General features: G+C 36.2%; 1 protein-coding gene across 2 annotated transcripts; it reads left to right on the top strand.

Moving 5' to 3' along the window:
* Positions 1–1,837: 1,837 nt before the first annotated feature.
* fgd5b (FYVE, RhoGEF and PH domain containing 5b) lies at positions 1,838–14,988 on the top strand. Of its 2 annotated transcripts, none has more exons than XM_079629503.1 (21): positions 1,838–2,051; positions 2,931–5,283; positions 6,047–6,152; positions 6,235–6,293; positions 6,424–6,454; positions 6,610–6,716; positions 6,830–6,950; positions 7,184–7,262; positions 7,417–7,467; positions 8,208–8,266; positions 8,401–8,472; positions 8,619–8,687; positions 9,839–9,922; positions 11,248–11,327; positions 11,405–11,498; positions 11,595–11,732; positions 12,143–12,245; positions 12,333–12,442; positions 13,298–13,420; positions 13,506–13,648; positions 14,223–14,988. In XM_079629503.1, exons 1-21 carry the CDS (start codon positions 2,042–2,044, stop codon positions 14,257–14,259), a joined length of 4,029 nt encoding a protein of 1,342 aa, XP_079485629.1. In that variant the 5' UTR covers positions 1,838–2,041; the 3' UTR covers positions 14,260–14,988. The 2 variants fall into 2 exon arrangements, with proteins under 2 accessions (XP_079485629.1, XP_079485630.1); XM_079629504.1 differs by having other exon boundaries at positions 1,884–2,051; positions 12,143–12,236.
* The last annotated feature ends 5,979 nt before the right edge of the window (positions 14,989–20,967 follow it).

The raw sequence follows: 20,967 nt of genomic DNA, 5'->3' as shown, positions 1-20,967 counted from the left end.
ATGAAATATAATGCTCTAGTCAGAGCTGATGTATTAAATAAATATACCTATGTGATATCCTGCATCAAACACATATCAACAGGGACTGGTAAACACATTTGCAATGGAAACTGAACACATGCTAATGTATGATCAAAAGGACTGATGCTCAGATAAAACAGAATCCTTGATAAACACTTAACCTACTTTATCATGCTCAGCATTTCCTGCTTGAACTGGAAAGGGTGGAGTGTTCAGGGTGTTTTTTCCCTTCTTTGTTCAAACGATGAACAGTGATTTTGTGTCAGTGTGTTTGTCTCCACCATGTCTTTATGTGCATGTATATGTGCTTAAAATTTTACTACAGCAGGTTCGCTAACTGCTCACTTGCTGTTAGCGAACTGCCATTTTCCAGCGTTTTCTTTGACTGCAATGTGAATGAAAACACCAGAATCATACATTTAGGTTATGACTAACTACAACACTGTGTGTGAAGGTAATTAGCCTTTGTGAGTGTGCTATGAATCAAGGATAAGAAATGTGCCTTATAACCATAATGTGGGCAGTGAGTGGAGAATAATATTGTTCACCATTGTTCAGTTTCCATTGCGATTCCAAAAGTAGCATGGAGATATAAATATCATAGAGGGAATGGAAGGCAAACATTAGGATGACATGATGTGATCCGGTGTATTATGGTGTGCATTTAACACAAAAGTATACACTTTAATTTTCATTTTCAAATGAACAGGTAAAACATTTCATCCTGCAATAAAGATTAAAACAGGAAGTCGAATCCACAAACTCATTATATTCCCATCTAAATACACATTTTTTTAAAATCAGAAAGGACACCTGAATACATTTTGTTCACAAATAACATTATAGTAAATAAATAAAATAAGTAAAGTTAGGTACAAATCCTAGGTTTAAAGTAGTTTTTTGAAAACCTCTTCAATTGTACTCTATTCTCCTGACTTGGAGAATTTAATGCTCACACACTAACCCAGACTAAACTTAGGCTAAAGAAGTTTGAGGAAGGAAGCATATTTCTGTAGAGATGTTGGGAAAAGGTCATGGCCTTATTTAAGCCTATAGAAAAGACTTCCTACTATTAATCATACATGTAAAAATAACAGCTGCCAGCTTTACTCCTGTATCAACTCATTGGCCACTTCAGATGTTGCAGCTGAAGCTAACAGCTATACAAACTGATGATTCTAGACATTTTTTCAGTACTAGCTTTATACTTTACATAGCCATTTTTGCAGTTACAAACAGACATCTGAACAAACTGACATTTGAACTATTTGGATTTAACCTGTGACTGATCTCATCATTACTATAAGAGATTTACATGAGGAGAGATTCTAATCTATAATCCTGTGCAGGTTTTTTTTTTTTTTTTGAGGGGGCATGAATGCTTACAAAATGTCTAGGGACAAATTCATAGAAAATCCCAAAAAGTGGTAATATGCTCATTATATACTCCATATAGTGCCTGCTCTTGGGTGTATGTTGTTAAAGAATGCAGGATGAGAGAGGTTTTTCCTGCAAAGCAAACCTCTGAAGGCCATATATTGCCCACAGTTAACTTTGACCAAAGCACATTTTCTCTATTTAATATTTATTTGAGGTATTTATGTTTTATATTCATTATATGTTGTGAGATAAACAAATAGCCTATGTTTTTCCTTCCTCAGATCTGTGAGCTCCTGAACAAACTAGTTAAAATCCTACAAACTCTATTATGTAGCCTATGCATATTAAATAAATATATATAAATATAATTTTCCTTATTTAAAACTCCTTGTTTTCTTTTTGTCTTGACGCCCTTTCCTCAGGAAGTCAAGGCGAAGTCTCGTCCGTGAGTATGTGTGCACGCGCGCTCGTGCTGAGCTCCTGCTGTCCTGCACTGCTATAGCGCAAAACGAAGAGAGCCCAGTAGTTGAGGTATAATCTCGTGTTATAATCCCGTGTAAATTCTCATAGGATTACGATTTCATTGTGTTCAAATGGATTTGACCCGTTATTGTCGTGTCTCAGATGATGAGGTTCGACAATGACCGCAGGTGAGTTTTTCACGATTCTGTAACGAAAACCAAGTAGTATGGTAATTTAGGAAACGAGGAATATGTGTCTGTGGGAAATATCTGAAAGTATGTGAAATAGTATCACGTTAAGAGTAGCTCACCTTTCGATTTTATTTTTATTTATTTATTTTTTCTCAAGAAATGTGTCTCGTTGTATTATGTATGGTGTAATTTACAGTTGATCTGACTGGTGGTTATATATTTAATTATTTGTAAATGCTCAATTAGAACACGTGTGAAATGCATGGTATTTGCTAGACCAAAATGCCAGCACTTTTTGAGCATAACATATTAATATTTTTCTTATTATGAAAATGTTTACTAAACTATGGGCAAATTTGGCCCAATGGAAGTAAGTAATAAAATGTCCACTATAGTAAACTGTGTTTGAAAGTGAAACTTGTAGTGAAAATTATATTTGAAACATACAATGCAAACTTAATGGTTTATTTTACTCTTTGTGTATCATTATAAATTCATTTTTATGATGGATTTTTATAGTTTGGGTCTATAAGTTTGGGTCCGTGGGTAAAAATAATAAAACAAATATATACTTAAAACATTTAAAAAAACTCAATGCATGATAAAAAGTAGATGCAAAATATAAAATTCAAATTAACACCTTGTAATATGTCAAGACAATTGTTTGTATATCATACAATTTGATATAGACATGTGAATTTCTATTTTTTTATTTTTACTCTACATCTTATTATTCTATATTTAGTGTCCATAGCTAGAAAATCTTAATGCATAAAGCAGAAGGAAATGCCCTGAATTGTTACAATGTTTACAGTGGTACTTTCCAGCAATATTTTAGTCAATATTAATATTTACTTATTACACATTGTGTTTTAGAGTTTCAAGAGCACCCCCTGGACCCCAGAGGACACTTCCAGGCTGAGCCTTTCTTCGAGATGCAATGTCAATCACCTATTCCTGAAGAGTACTGTGATAACCAAGAACCCAAACCAAAAAATGCATCCAAACCTAGAAAATATCTCCAGAATCATCTCAGTTCAAACTTCCATATGCACTTTCCACTCCACACCAACAAACATCTAAGTCCTCCGAATTCAAGAGGGCGTATGATGGAAATGCATAGAAAAATAGTTCTGAAACAGGAGGGGTCACAAGAGAGGAAGACAGAGAAAAAAAATTGTACGGAAAAGACAGTACAGACAGATGAGGCAAAACCGGATGTTATTCTGGAACAGGGGGATGAGTTAGGATGCGGCGATGAGTTAGCACAGGGAATAGATTTAGATTTGGTGGAAGGTTTAGAAGAAAGTGAGACATTTAAGTCAGAGGATGAGGAAGAGTCAATGGACCTTCTCTCTGATTCATCCAGTAAAAGAGAGGTGGGCGATAATGTAGTAGAAGAGCAGATACAAGTTGAGGACATAGAGAAGATAGCATGGGGACTGACAAGAAATGGTGTATCAACATCACATGAAAGATCTAGTGATGTTCATGTGGCTTCTAATAAGGTTTATGGATGCATAGCACACAGAGACAGAATATTGTATGACAACATGTGCTCCAGTAGAACTTTCATTGAAGAATTTTGCTCAGATGGTATAATCCCAGGCATAATGTTTTCACTTGAAGAAGACATAGATGGGATGTTCCCTGATATTTGTGATGCAGGTGAGGCGTTAGCAGACAAAGATGGACTTTCTGAGTGTGATCTCTTTGAACAAACAGAGCCTCTTGAAATAACAGAGACTGAGGACAGCGTCAATGGAGATATTATGATGCTTACCATTGAGGATGGATTGAACAGCTCTGATTTGTCTTCAACTTCCATTGAGGAAGAGGATGATGAAATGCAGCTGGAAAAAGAGAAAATGGAGAAAAAAGGAAACAATTATTTGTCAGTCAAAAGTGCTTCTCAGGATCTCTCAGCTGCTATTGAGTCTCAAGACTGTCCCTCATCAAACAGTGGAGATGTAAATGTCCTCGAGTCCGATCAGACTTCTTTTTCAAATTCTCCTTCTTCTTCTCTGCCATTTATTGTTTCAGGCTCTGAGGCTATCTCAGATGATGATGTACCAGATGCAAATCACAACTATTGTAGCAAATATGTGGCTGATCATGATGAAGCCATGTCTGCCTCATTCAATTTTGATGTCATCAGTGCCCTCTCGCTTGTTCAACAGCAACCTAAAACCCAAGGCCAAAATGTACAACATAATCAAGATGAAGAGAGCATTGGAGAAGAAAAAGGAGTTGCAAGTGACCACTTGAGTATATCTAAAGGAAAAGAACTCACAGTAGATCATGTGTATGAAGAGACAGAGCCAAAAGTCCAAGCCAAAGGCTTCCTTCAGAACAGGAAGTACTTTATGACTCGCTCTATATCGGTGGAAACCCCCAGTAAGAGAGTTGACCTAATGACTAGCCCTGCACCAGGAAATGGGCGACTTTTGCTACACCCACGCTCCTTCTATACAGATCAGTGTTTCCTTGAAGATAGTAGGCCTGCATTGACTGGTTCATTAGGGTGTCTATCACAAGGCACCCTCTCCTCAAACTTAGCCAAAGTTACAAGAGTGGATATTCCACCACCGTTTGAACTTGCATCCATCACAAAGCGACCAATCAGAAAAAGTTCTCCGTCCCTCCCGAACGAAATCTCTGCTTCTTGCAAGAAGCCTGATTTCGGGTTTAAACGATACCTTCTGCCGTTACGATTCCTTAGGAAATCAGATCGGAAAAGTGTGATGGATAATAGCTCAATCTCCTCCAGGTCCTCGTCCGAGTCAAGTCCACAAGCGTCATGCAAACGCTTGGATTTTATCAGGCATAACATGGGCAGCCATGAGTTGCAGAACACTCCAGATTGCACACCACCTGTGTCCCCTTCTTCCTATCTCTTCCAAAAGAACAGACAAAAACAGGGACTAAACTTCACTCTTAATAATGATTTGACTTCTAGCAGCATTTCTATTGAGCCAGGCTCCCTCTTTGAGGCTCTCCCCCTTTCCAAACCTCGATCTTTTTCATCTCCCAACACCGACTCATCGGAATACGAGAACGTTCAAAATGCTGCTTCTCACTATGAGAATGTGCAGATTCGCCTCCTGAAACCAGTCATTCAGAGTCAACGAAATCAAACTTCAAACAATGATACCGATGGCTATGTGGATATGAGCAGTCTGCCAGGCTTCCAGGCCAAAAGTCAGTCATCTGAGCAAGAGACAGATAGGTACAATTGTTTATATATTAATATGGCGTTTAATAATATTTTATATTATTAATATGAGGCTCAGGATTCTTTTCAATACAGGAACATTTTCAGTTTTGAGGAACTAGACGCACCTTGTTGGGATCATAAGCAATGTGTTATTTAACATATTAAAAACTAAGGCAAATTAACATGTTAAATCTTTTGGTAATCTAATGATACAATCCTATTTATTTTCTAAATTTACTAGACAAATTTACAACCCCCTCAATCTGTATGTATTTAACTGAACCGATTATATTTCAAAAGCTAATACAAAAGATGCGTTAAAAAAATGACGGTAAAAAACACAATAATTAAGCACATTTTTGGTTATATTTTCAGGATTATTTACCTTATCTAAGAATTATGACATCAAGTGTTCATTTAAGACCTTTGGCATGACATCGGATCATGCATCTTCATTTTTACAGTCATAAAGACAATGCTGACAGTGTCCACAATAACCATTCTTGTTTTTTTACGTCATGTAAATTAATAAATTAGTTATTAGTTTACATAGGCTACCTTAGTTTGTACATAATACAATCTATTGTTCAAATTGTAGTTTTAAGAACTCAAAGTCTTGCAGTTCCAGATAAGTAAAAGACCCTAGACAAGCTTCTGAACTATGATTATGATGTTTTTGTCAGTAAAGTTTATTGTTCATAAAAAAAAAAACTTTACAATTTTTTAAAACACTTTTTGACTCATGTGTCATGAATTTACCTTTTCTGTGATTTAGCCTCTACACTTTCTGTTCTCCTAATGTGAGGACAGATGGAACAGTGGGTGTGTCTGTTGGTGTAACTAGTTCACAAGAGAAAAATACAAAGGCATCTGACAAACTGGTGAGCTTATTATGAGGGTTTCCATGTGTCTTGCATGCATTTGTTTCAATTTATTGTAACTCAGCTGTCTTTTTTTCCCCAGACTGTCAACTGTTCCAGGGCTTTCTATTGTGCCAAAGAGCTTCTGGATAGTGAGGCCCAGTAAGTCATGAAAAAAAAAAACCATCTCAAGTGTACAAGTAGAGCGGCACAAATTATTTTCATAATTGAAAAACAATTGAATAGAAATACAATATTATTATCAACATGCCTCTTTTTTCCTTCATTCAAGCCATGTTAAGACTTTACAACTTCTCTGTGAGGTGAGTCATTCATATATTCATTAATGACGTTGTATGTTTGCCTGTGGTCTTCAGGTGGAAATATGTTGACGTGATTATGAAAAATCTGAAAAATGTGTGCATCTTCAAAATACTGAAATGCCCTTCCTTTTATTTTTCTTACTTTCACACAACAGTCAGTTGAAGCCGATGAGAGGCTGATGACAGTGTGGACAGAGGTACCTGATATTTGTTCTCTCCACAAAAATATCCACACTTTACTGGAGACCCGCTTGAAAGAATGGTAAGACGCTCTCACCAAAGCATGTGCAGATGCTACCTTCAACTGTTTATCATCGCCAAATTACGTCCATCTGTCATCATTTCATCTGTTTCCTATTTCACTCCATTCATCAGGGATCAGAATCAAGGTATTGCTGAAATCATCCTGGCAAAGAAGACAGAGTTTTCCATTTTCTCTTCTTACATCAGTCATTATGATGACAAATTGAATTATCTGGAACACATACAAAGCACAGTAAGGATTTTTTTTTTTCATTGATTGACAACACTAACAGAATCAAATATATGCTTATTATTAGGCATATCCATCAACCAGCCATAATTGTTTAGTGTAGCTCTTCAAACTGTACTGTGTGATTTGTGTGTTTTGTACTGTATGATTACATGTAAATGTTTATTTAGTGTGCTTAGTTACTCGGATGGCATGTATTTGCATATTTTTTTATATTACAATACTTTATATCTCAGCTACTAGATGCAGTGACCCTGAAAAAGCAGTTCCTGCAGGTCATTGTGCGCATCCTACAGTACCGTATGTTGCTAACAGGTGACGTCTAAATATGTTTGTTTCTGTGATAATCATCCCTAATGTTTTAACTAATAATTTGTGATTTTGTGTAATTCTTATGTTCTTCTTCATTCTTGGATGTTTCTTATTGCTTTAAAAAAAAAAATCTTTCTTTTTTTATTTTTTCTAACAGACTACCTAAATAACCTCTCACCAGACAGCAGAGAGTTTGAAAATACACAAGGTAAAATACATTACTCAATTTACTTATGAAGCCATTTTTTTTCCTAATTTAGTTTTCATCAATTTTAAGAAATTGATGTTTGATTCTTATCTTGGCATGTTTGTAATCACAATGGAAACCTCTCAGTGGTCTTATCTCTCAGATACGGTAATTGATTTACTTAAGCAACCACAAATCTCAGATCTTCAAGATAGTTTCACAAAAGACAAATAACCTTTGACCCCATCGTGTATTTTCATTAATCTTCTTAAACAAGCCTTTCTGCATTATTTATATATGATGATCATTTATTTATGAGGTGCTGCTAAAAGAGAATAGCTGTTGGTAAGGGAGGTGTACTGTTATGTTCTGCAGTGTGACGTACTATGCACATTTATTTGAAACATTTTTATATTGATTGTGTAATTATTGCATATGCAGTTTTAGAAAATACTTGTATATTTTATAATATTATTATTCATAATTATTGAATATAGGCTTGGTCATTAAACTATATGCAATATATATACAATTCTATTTACAATAAATATTGTATATGGCATCTCCTAATGCACATTAATCAAATCTAGTGTGTGTGTGTGTGTGTGTGTGTGTGTGTGTGTGTGTGTGTGTGTGTGTGTGTGTGTGTGTGTGTGTGTGTGTGTGTGAATATAATAAAATAATATACAATATTTGTATATGTTTGAAATGCCAATGTATTAAAATATTAAATCTCTGCCTATTACTCTCTTGCCCCTCAGATGCTTTGGTTGTGGTCTCAGATGTAGCTTATCATGCCAATGACAGCCTTAAGAATGGAGTGAGTATGTGTGTGTTGGCCTAAAGTGCTTGCAGAGTCTACAAGGTTATACGTGTGTGGAACCAAAGCCAAACGTGTGTATGACGCCACTGTGACATGTAAGAGAATTTACCTTGTTTTTTTTTCTCTCTCAGGCAGATCTCCTGCGTTTGGTCCACATTGAACACAGCGTTCTGGGTTTGACAGATCTCCTACAGCCTGGGAGAGTGAGATATTCAATGGATTACCGATCACACAACACCTTATACCTCTTACCCTATCAAATTTAGTTCATGAAATTGTTACAGATTTTTAGAGAAAAAAATAATTCAGTAATGGTGAGTAAGGTTGTCTATCTGTATCTTTGCCATAGGTGTTTGTGAAAGAGGGCACCCTGATGAAGGTCAGCAAAAAGTGCAAGCAGCCACGTCACCTTTTCTTGGTATGTGAGCCGATTTGATTTGACAGAATATTTTTGCAACTTGATTATCAATTATACAAATTTTTTTGCAACTACAACTGAACATCTTCTCTGTCATTGGGTTTTATATGTCACTTTTTTTTTGCTGAGATGAGATTGTGAGTGTTGAGCACACAAGACACATGGTTTCTTTCTGCATAGTCTCTAGTGTCTCTCCTTTGTGTTTGTGAGCTATTTTACTTGTTTTTAGAGTTTCCTGGCAGGATGTTGTTCTGTGTGTGTTTATGTCTACATGTGCTATTGTTTTTGCCGTGCTGCTCTCACCCCAGAATAAGTCTGTGGGAACGGGGACAGATCGATCTGTTAAGATAACAGAACAGAGGGTGACAGGATGGACGTGAGATGGGCTGTCAGAAATACTCTAGACTTTAAAGCCAGACGGACAGTTGTGCCATGAGACGGGCATGTGGCCCCCAGAGTACTGAACTCGAATATCCCTCATGTTTTATTACTTGATGTAGGAGACAGTCTGTGGCATATCGTAGTTTCTTATGCACCATTGATTAACATTTCAGAAGACAAAATATGCTGCCATATCAGACAGTATCTGATGGTAAGAAAGCACATCATTTGCACAACATCCTGTCTACAAAGATGAAACTTGGGTTGTGTATAGCAGTATAGTTGTTTTCTTCATTGCCTATGATAACCAACAATCCTGTGCACATGATTTGGTATTTGTTGGAAAGAATAAAAATGGTGTCAGACTGAGTAATTAATGACTAATGATTCTATTTCACAAAGAAATATAGTAAGTATTCTAGTCAGTGATTATTCGCTGTTATATCACAACTTGAATGCACGTTTGAATTAGTTATAGATTACTTACTATGTTATCATATCTTGGAAGCTGGTCTGAAACCAGCTGCCTTAATACAAACACACTGCCTGTGTAGTCAGTGACTGACAGAGTAGTGATGCAGCAAAGCAACGTGTGGTGAAAACCGAGCTCATAGTGCTCCCTTGTGGTGAACATTTGTTACTGCGACCAACTCCTATTAACCTTTGTGGTATGCAAACAACAAAATGATCAAGTAATTATTTGTGCTTGTATGTTACATGTATGTTGTGTAAGTTATGTATTTCTAAGCCTTAACATTTTACATTTTCAGATGAATGACGTAATGCTTTACACGTATCCTCAGCAAGATGGCAAATTCAGACTCATCAACAGATTACCATTGGCAGGGATGGAGGTATGAATGACCACAATTATGGAAACTTTTACTGTTTATTCATGCATAATGGTTCTTGGAAATATATATATATTTTCATAGGCATAACACTAATGCAGCATTTTTAGTGCCCAATATGCTAATTATAAGCAGTGTTGTTATTTTTAACTAAAACTATCAAAAAATAATTGTCATAAATTGAAATGGAGCTGAAATAAAATAAAATATAAATATTATATAAAATAACCTTAAACTTGCTAGATTAAAACTTGAAAATTGATAACAATTGGAAAAGTTGCCTTGGCAACTAACTGAAACAAAATAAGATTAATACAATTACTAAAGTAAAACTGAAATATAAATAAATTAAAGCTAATTAGACATCATTTTACAAACTAATAAAATTATAAAATTACTAAAACTTAACATACAAAAATACAATGTTTTGATAAAAACAAAAAAGTGAAAAATAAAAGCTTATTCAAAATAATGAATAAATACTACAATAGCATATAAATAGTATGAAAATAACACTGATTATAAGTATATATGTAAAGCATTATTTAAATAGTACCTTATAGCACTATGTATATTTTTTATTATATAACAGTATTGTCACGATCTGTGTGTTTAGTTTCATTTTCATGGACTTTTAGTTTGCATTCGCCAGTCACCTGCTGCTTCCTATGTTTCCATTGTTCCTAGTTTCCCACCAATCGTTAGTTGTCCTGGACACTCATAAATCATCACATCTGTTTGTCATTGTCTCATCACCACGGTGTATTTAGGTTCCTCCTTTTCACTCAGTTGTTGTCTGGTAATGTTTGGGTGTAGCACACTGTTTTATGTTCTGTCGTCGTGTTAAATAAATCTAGCAGTTTTTGGGAAATACTTATTCTGCCTTCATCATCTTTGAGCTGGGAATGTGACAAGTATAAATAGTAGAAGAATATGATCTAAAATAATCTAAAGGTATAAAAGAATAATTAAAAAAAATGCTTAAAAGAAAACAAGATGAGAATACAGAACTAAAAGAATGAGAGAAAAAAATAAATAAAATAAATAAAAAATAAGAGAATAAACTTAAATTAAAATGCATAAAACATGGCAGATCGTTCTCTTCTTCATATTCTAGTTTGCTTTTCTTACATGTTTAAAAATGTTCCTGTATACATTTTATTTGGTTATTTATTGTGTTTATATCTTCCTTCTCTCATTTTGGCCTTTCCTCTTATAGAATCTTCATTTCCTATTTATTTTTCCTTTTGAGCTCCATAAATGATCTGAACCACAGACAGGGAGTGAATTATAATTATTAAACCTTTCTCGCTCTTCTTGTCTTTCAGGTCAGCAAGCCACCTATAGAGAACGCTCAGAGTGCACTGAAGGTAGAAGTGAAAGATATAAGCATCACTTTATCTGCCAGGCAAGTGACATGCATGCACTCACTCACCCAAGCATGCATGTGTTCAGCATGACTGATGCATGTGTTCCCGTGTGCAGCTCCTGCATCGAACGGGACAGTTGGTTTGTTACACTGAATCGGACATTGGCGGATCTTGGCCCAGCATCGGGAGACGTAGTGGACTGTTTTGAGGTGAGGAAGCTTTATAGACAGTATGAAAAAATGTCAACGCGACACCTGAAAGAGTTGACATTTTGTTTCCTGTTTTGAATTTGTCTTGTGTTTTAGTTAGTGGAGGGTCCAGAGATGTGTCTCGGTGAGAACGCTCCTCCCCTGTTGTCTGTATCCCAGGTGACCGTTTGCATGAACTGTCCCACACATTTCAGCCTCACAAACAGACGACATCACTGCCATGCCTGTGGCAAGGTACAAATGCATGCAGAGATACTCAGGTTAAACTTTATTATGATGGTCCACTTTAGACATTCTAAAAAAGTAACTTTGCATCTACATGTCAACTAACTCTCATTAGAGTATTAGTAGTAGACTGTTAGGTTAGGGTTCAGGTAAATACGATAAGTTGACTTGTAGTTGCAAAGTTACTTATAGTTAGTAGAATGTCTGTTGGGGAAGCATCAAAATAAAGTGTCAGCAGATATTAAGCAGACAGTCTACTAATACTCTAATGACAGTTAGTTGACATGTAGCTGCAAAGTTACTTATAGTTAGTAGAATGTCTAAAGTGGACCATTGAAATAAAGTGTTACCCATACTTACATAGAGAACCACTTACAAGCTCTGTTAATTCTGGTTTGCCTATCTTATCTTACTTGTAGGTTGTTTGCAGAGATTGTTGCAGGAACAAATTCCCCCTCAAATACATGAAGAACAGACGTGCCAAAGTGTGTGATATTTGTTACACTGAACTGCGTAAGAATGGTACAACCGCATTATCTTTGATTTAATTTCAAATAGTTTTATCAATTAAATCCTTGACTCTCATATGTGTGTGCATCTGTTTGAAAGATGTTGCCGCAATAACGGAGAGCTCCAGTCGACCGCTCTCTGCTGTCTTCCATAACATTCATCCTTCAAGTCTGTGGAAGAGCCGCAAAGGCCATTTATCTTTCAATCAGGTATCTCATAACCTCTGGTTTCATATCTATATCGAAATAATACCTAAAAATTTGTTTGCACTCTCAGTAGATATCTTTTCACACTGATCTAACGTAATAAATCTAAATTGTTTGATTATAAGATATTTTTTTCACATTTACTGTATAAGTGGCATGGTTATGATGCTCTTAGTAGTCATTTGTCATGTAGTAAGTCACTTATAGTAAGAAAGTGTATAATAAGAACATATTTAATTCAGAGCGTCTTGAGTTTGGAGCCGAAGGAGTATAAGTGCTATTAAAAGAGATTTGCACTTATGAACCTTTGCCTTGCAGCTCTTGAAGATTACTCTCATAATTAAATGTACCCTTTAATTTCACCCAAAAATCAAAAGGGCAAATATATATACTACATAAAGAAAATGTAATATTATTCAAGACTATTAAGATTTTTGCCATTGCATTACTTTTATAGCAATTCAACCCCCCATCCCTATTCTTGCAACTCAATATATGTATAGTGCCTTCACAAACCTCCAGGGATTCACAGTTTGGGAACAGGGTTATTATGGTTAACAAACTAAAACTTTTAAAACATTTTTAATAATTGATATGAGGCTGAAGTAGAATTAACTATAAATCTTAGCTGTATTATAAATAATACTGCAATAACACTGTTAAAAACTCTGCTGTATTGCACGAAAATCATCACTCATACAAGTTTTGTAATGAGATCTATGAATTCATTTAATTATTATTTTTTTTTACATTTTTGTTACATTTTTAAATTAATGTTTTCTTTATTTTTTGTTTATTTTCCTTTGAATTTGGGGTGAACTATGAAACATGAATAAATTATCATGTGTCGTTGCCAAGGTGACAGGGTCTGAGGGCATGATGAGTGGAACGCTGCAGAGGTGCAAGAACAGCAAGAGAAGTTGGAGAAGCCTGTGGTTCCTCCTAAAAGATAAAGTTCTCTACACATATCCACAGCCTGAGGTAATGCACAGTCATGTTTTTACACACATTAACTTGCAACATGCAGTTTCTAATCTCTCCCTTGTGTCTGTTTCTCATATATAAGGAGAGGGTCGCATGTGAGACCCTTCCCCTGCTGGGTTTCTCTGTGAGGCCGGAGGCTGAAGGGGAAAGCAGCATGTTTCAGCTGTACCACAAAAGTACTCTCTTCTGTACTTTCAGAGCCCAGGACAGTAACACTGCGCTGAGGTTAAAACACATCAACTTTACATTAACTGTACATTTATATAAAAATGTATATGATATATATAAAATTAATAATGTTACATTCAAAATGTTTGGAGTCTGTAGGATTTTTTTAAAGAAATTAATACTTTTCTTCAGCATTAAATTGATCACAAGTGACAGTAAATATATTTAGATTGTTACAGAAGAATTCTATTTTAGATAAATGCTGTTCTTTTGAACTTACAAAATATATACAGTATATCATGGTTTTCACAAAAATATTAAGCAGCACAACTGCTTTCAACATTGATAATAAGAAATGTTTCTTGAGCAGCAAATTTCTGAATGATCATGTGACTGAATACTTGAGTAATAATGCTGAAAATTCAGCTTTACCATCACAGAAATAAAATACAATTTAAAATATACATTAAAATAAAAAATAGTACTTTTAAATTGTAATAATATTTCACAGTATTCATGTTTTTATTGTATTTTTGTTATCAAATGAATGCAGCCTTGTTTAGCATAAGAGACTTCTTTCTAAAACATTACATAATATAACATATTATATAATGTGAAAATTCTGTTCTAGGTGGGTCAACGCCATGGAAGAAGCTACAGTTCTGTAGCATCAGTCGTCCTCGTTGTGTCGTCTTCTCATATGAGCAATTAAATCTGCTATTGATCATTCTAGAGCAATGCATTTGCACGTCATACTCAAAAATCACTACCCAGTGTGACTGGGAGCGCAATCAGCCATCCCTACGCTAACGTGACGCAACACATGTATTTTTGGAATGCCAAGGGAACAAAATGCTCACACTCAGACATTTATTTTGTGCCAAATGCTTCTTCCAAAGACCTCGTTGAGCTGTGGACACACTATAAAAGGCGCACTGTAGCACTTCCAGCTGTCATCTAGATGAGAATATCTACATGAGAACTCGTGCTATGTTGCTTAACTTAACCAACAGTTTCATTATACAATTAAATATATTATGTAATATCCCAGAACACGCAAATATATGAGGACAATGTCTATAGATGGGAAATGGTGTGAATTTGAGCATCTTATGTTCAATTAGTCTTTTGGACAATGGCATCTACTGACAACCAGTGGGAGTAATTTTGGACCGATAGTATCTAGCAAGCAACAGAGCTGGAATTCTTGTTGCACTTGATGAGGATGCAATGTTTCATTTGCTTACTTTTTGTCCAATTTGCCATTCTTTACACTTGGAATGTCATGTTTTGTCATCTTCAATATGAGGGCTTAATATATTTATGAGGAATGTATAAGTAGTTTGTCAGATGGATTAACTGTTATTTTATCATTTGAATAAACATTATTTGAGTGTAGTGCATTGTGTTCACATTGAGTTCTCAAACCCCACTAGTGCCTCAACTTCCTATTGTGTGTGAAAATGTGCTTCCTTAATGCGGTTATGCATATAATACATATAACCTCTATAGGGTTGACCAATGCTGAAATCAAATCGTTAACAATATGGTAGTCATTGCTATGCATATGATTTCCTAAATGGTTCCTTTTAATTCAGTTCTGTTCTATTCAAATGTTTTTGTGTAGATTTTACAATGCAAAGCATTCTAATTCAGACAAGGTACTTTACGAGGAACCAAGAGTTTAGGTTTAGCTCTATAACTTTGATAATGACCCCTCTGTGTTTTCAAGTTTTATTTTCCATGACAGCCAGGTTGAGTCCACAGAGAGTGAATTGATGCGATTCTGTGATTAAGTATCTTCAACTCCGTAATTAAAGAGTGTATTACCGATTGAGACTGTGTGTGAGGGATATGAAGAAAAAGGGAGGGGTGACGTTGCCCTGCTTCCACGTCCCCAGGAGACAATGTGACCCAGAACAGAGTGAGAGTGTTTTCTGGAGTACCTGAAAGTTACGGACACCTTGTCCCAAATAAGAGACACATTCATCATTTTACCTTCCTCTCTCTTTTCTTCTGTATTTTCTTTTTCTCCCAAGTCACTCTGATCTCAAACTATAATTGTCCATTCTGCCTATCACATTCTGCCTCACATGCTCCCCTTTTTTCTTTTCTAAAAGCATATACAGTAAGACTGTGTATGTGTGTGTAATGTATAATATACTACAGTATATGTGTATGTATGTATGTATAAATGTATATGTGTAAAAAAGTTGTGGCCTAATAGTTAGACTTGTAAACCGAAGGTCGCGGGTTCAATTCTCAATACAGGCAGGAAACTATTGAGGTGCCCTTAAGCAAGGCACATAACCGCCAATCGCTTCCCGGGCGCCGCAGTGAATGGCTGCCCACTGCTCCGTGTGTGTGTGCGTCCACAGTTTGTAGTATGTGTTCACTGCTCTAATGTGTGTGCACTAACTTGGATGGGTTAAATGCAGAGGACAAATTCTGAGTATGAGTTACCATACTTGGCCTTCATGTCACTTCACTACTCTTATAGAGAAGTGGAACATATAGTATACATATATAATGTTTCACTTTAAACAGTTTTATGATTGAAAAAATATTGTAATGGTTGTAACCAAGTGCATTACTTGAGCTAACACGATATAGGCCTACACTCACATGCACAATCTTTCATCAATGAATCATTGTTACTGCTTGTTAGATACTATGCATCTACATAATCAGAAATTCAAAAAGAGAGTGTAAAAATCTCATTATTTCAAATAACTGTGTCTAGCATAGCAATTGTCAAGTTTTTTTTTAAATTGCATTGCACATTAGAGGATGGACCCAGGTTGAATCTAAGGTTGCTTGTTTAGATGAAAGAAAAGTGGCACTCACTGTGCAGAGCCAAATGACGTCCAGCTCCCCCTCTCTAGGCGTCATGGGTTGAGTTTGACCTAATCCAGCTCCAAATCTGTGGATCTTATGGGTAGGGTTAAGGTGTGGTTGGACCTTTAGCTCCAGGTGTTAAGTCAGCACAAAATAAATCTTTCCTTTATTTGAAACAAGATTGAACAAGAAAACAGGACTTTTGAAAATTTGTTTATATTGACAGCTTATTGGATTGTGAAAAATTGGCATTCCATGATGCAATTGATCTGCAGTTGGGCGTGGTCTGTCAGGTCGAGGGGAGGGGCTTGATGACGTAAGCCGAAAAGAAAAGTCGTTTCAGAGGGCAATTTACGTTTTAATGAAAGATTACAAACACAGCATTCAGAACGTAAATAAAGTCAATTTTTATTTAATAATTTAAAGGTCTCATTGAACCAGCTATGCATTTAAGAACTTTCATTAAAACATATTTAAGAGAAAGAAACTGAAAGAAATGAAATACCTTGTTAAAGACAAAAATGATTAAGGGTGGTGCTGGATGGTTAAAGCTTGGAACCTACCTTTCTAGTAGTGAACTATTTATACTCAATCCAATTTGAATGGACGGTGCTTCCACACAGCCCTATAAGTAGGCTTCTTCAAAGTACTTGACTGCACTGAATTAATGATAATTATTTGTACTTTGATCATTACTGTTATAATGTCTGTGAGATGTGTGATAATTACTGTTAATCAAAACATCTTTAATTAGACTGCTTGTAGCCCAACCCACTTCACCTTTCTCACGGAGAGACCTATAATTAAACAAAGTCGACTTAATTTGCCTACATTGGCATAGTGAAATGCAAGGTTCTCTTGTACACTCAAAAAAAAGGGCCAGACCCAATATGGCTAACACGAAGTTTGTAATGGTCTTAACCACAAATGAATGGTCAGGAAATTAGCAAAATGTAAAAGCCATTGCTGTCTCAGAAAACCCCTATTGTCAATATTTGGTCTCACATTAAACTCAAATGAACTGGGAGGCATTTTTCAAATATGAACTGCTTGAAGCCTTAATATTAAGTGGAACAACACTAACTTTTTTCATGTAAAAAGCTGTCTGCAAGGTTACCCACACGGGCCAAGGCTTAAACATTTAAAGAAAATAAATGCTAAAAAGGCTATTCCATGCTAAGTTACTTTATCTACAGTATTTGTGCAGTTCTTGCTAATTTCCTGACCAGTGATTTGTGATTAAAATAGTTAAGACCATTAAAAGACAACTAAATATAATTTGACACTTTTGGATTGTCCCATTTTTTGACCATGATAAATTAATTTTAAAGGTAAACAGTTGTGTGTATTTGATCGTTTTAGATTTTTAGTCTTTCATGTTTCTATACCAAGAAAATCTGACTGAAGAGTGATTGAAGAGTGATTGAGAGGCTGTAGAGCCATAAGTTCTTTATATAGATGTGGAATAAATAATTGAGTGCATTAAGCAATTGGGAAATAATTATGAGTAAACTATTTTATATGTGTAATATAATATTTAATATTGACAATGATGCCATTTCCGGCAATGGCTGTTCGTTTTTTGTGTGTGTGATGCAATATTGGAGCGATACAGTTTTTCACATTTTTAACATTTTTCCAGTTAATTTTGTTATTAAACTTTACCTAAACTAAGTAATTGGTTACGGGATGTTATTCGAGTACAAATCACGCTCATCCAAGAAGAATAAGCAACAAAGATGAGAATTTAGACGGATTGCTATCACAGAGACACAGAAAATGTGCGAGTGAGTGTATGATTGTGTGGCAGTGTCACAGTGACATTGTCATGACACTTTTGGGTCTTTTAAGTGCCTTATGTTCCTCTGCATTGCAGCAGAGTGATAAAGACAGGGGGAAGAAAAGATCCCTCTATTTTTCTTACAATAGATAATAGCATTGTCTGTTCTTTTAATTGATCTATAGGCAAATTACCAGTGTACATGGACATATATATATATATATATAAAAGGAATCTCCTCATTTTCTAAATTATGTCAGATGGCCTGATCTATTCATACACAGGAAATAAACTTATTTCGAAAAACATTCTTAATATTTCCACTTCCCTTTTATTACGTTTATCTAACATTACAGTGTGTGTAATCCCCCCAAAAATGTAACAAGTACTTTGTAAAATACTCTCTTTGGTTTGTGGTGAGAAGAGGAAGACATGTGGCTTCTGTTTTACTGCTGGAAACTGACTTATAAGGCATCGCTTATCTGTTTATAGAGTATGTGTGTGTACCTTTGTGTGTGTGAGAAAGAGTGTGTCAGATGCAAAGTTTATGTAGCAATGTAAACTTCTCTCTAACGCAGCCGTACACTAAAACTAATTCATCCATGTACTTTGTTAGGCTGTGTGTCTAATGTTATTTTCACAAGCAAAGATAACAAAGACAACTGATTAAATATCATTTGTTGCTGTGGTTATTTCACACATAAAAATAAACCATTTATCTGTGTAGATCAGCCAAGGAGGAGCAAAACAGCCCCTTCACCACCTCCAATTCTGCACCAGATACACACAAATGCTCTGCAACATACTGTTGTTTCTTTGCTTTTTTTAATTCTCACCCACACACTTAAATCTAGGACATACACTCCACAGCACTGCGGACCAAGAGGAGGAAAGCAGGACAAGACTACAAGCACACGCACACACACACAGACAGAGAAGGATGTAGATGTTCACATTTTGTGTCCTTCACACCCACATTTATCTGAACTTTCAGCATAATATTCCATGGACACATATAGAAACCAGATGCATGGTCTGTTCTTCATCTCAATGCCTCTGAGTAAACTATCTATAAATCAGCAGCAAACGTATCACTTCTCATCTTTGCATTTGTGTCTGTGGACATAATGTTGGCGTATGTGGCAAGCTGTTTTAAAATATATTCATTACAAACAACTAGCATCTATTTTTGTTACTGGGCCTACTTAGTTTTAGTCATGACGTCAGAACCCAGATGACTAATTCGCCGCTGGTTCCTTTGGGATTTTCCTATAGGGGTTTTATAATGGGGGTTTTAGATGTAGGCTACATGTAAAAATGGTTTACATACACCCACAGTGAAAATACGAATTTTGAAGCAGTAATGTTCATTTTTTTTAAATGTATAGCAGTTTGGGTGTGCTTGTGCAGTGTACGTTACAGAACAAAATGTAACAATATTGTTATGTTTACCACAGGTTTTTAAAATAAATTGAAAAACCCCATTATAAAACATATAGGAAAATCTTGAAGGCACCAGCAGTGAATTATATAGGGTGAATACTGGTAAAGTGGGACAATGGGTAAAGTGGGACAGTTAAGCTTCTTAATTTCTATCTTTACATGTAAATGATTCCATTACTAAACACTGAGCTCATCATAAGCAAGTATGTGATAAAAAAAAAATGAGGTGAATAATGTTAAGATTATAAAAATTAAAACACTCATGGATCATTTGTAATTGTTATATATTTTGTTATATATTTTGCCTTCAGCATGCACTGTGACGGTTTGCAGCCGAGTGTGAAGCGGCTGGGATGAGAATCAGCACCTCCAAATCCGAGGCCATGGTCCTCAGTCGGAAAAGGGTGGCTTGCCTACTTCAGGTTGGTGGAGAGTTCCTGCCTCAAGTGGAGGAGTTAAAGTATCTTGGGGTCTTGTTCACGAGTGAGGGAAGGATGGAACGGGAGATTGACAGACGCATCGGTGCAGCCTCCGCAGTAATGCGGTCGATGTACCGGTCTGTCGTGGTGAAGAAAGATTTACCGGTCAATCTACGTTCCATGAGCTTTGGGTCATGACCGAAAGGACAAGATCCCGGATACAGGCGGCCGAAATGAGCTTTCTCCGCAGGGTGGCTGGGCGCTCCCTTGGAGATAGGGTGAGGAGCTCGGTCACTCAGGAGGAGCTCAGAGTAGAGCCGCTGCTCCTCCACATCGAGAGGGGTCAGCTGAGGTGGCTCGGGCATCTGTTCCGGATGCCTCCTGTACACCTTCCCGGGAAGGTGTTCCGGGCACGTCCCACCGGTAGGAGACCCCGGGGAAGACCTAGGACACGCTGGAGAGACTATGTCTCTCGGCTGGCCTGGGAACACCTCGGTGTCCCCCCGGAAGAGCTAGAGGAAGTGTCTAGGGAAAGGGAAGTCTGGGCATCTCTGCTTAGACCCGCGACCCGGCCCCGGATAAGCGGAAGAAGATGGATGGATGGATATATTTTGTTATAGGATGTAATGGTGAATCAGAATTTGTAAAAATCACATTCATATGAATCTTTTTTTTATTTTTATGTGATTTGACAATAGCGTATTGTTAAACTGGGACAGGGTATTACTGGCAAACTGGGACAGCCATTTAAGTCATTCTAATGGGGGAATTGAGTTCCCTTTTTGTATGCCCCTCATAAATTTAGTTAGCTAGCTAGATATTTCAACAAAGATTGTAAACTGATTTTTAAAAAAACAATCCCAATTCCAAAAAAAAAGAAAGAAAAAAAGATGGAG

The sequence above is a fragment of the Phoxinus phoxinus genome (assembly GCF_949152265.1).
Source record: "Phoxinus phoxinus genome assembly, chromosome: 11".
NCBI lineage: Eukaryota > Metazoa > Chordata > Actinopteri > Cypriniformes > Leuciscidae > Phoxinus > Phoxinus phoxinus.
The sequence above is the reverse complement of the archived record's forward strand: the minus strand, read 5'-3'. Positions and strand labels throughout refer to the sequence as shown.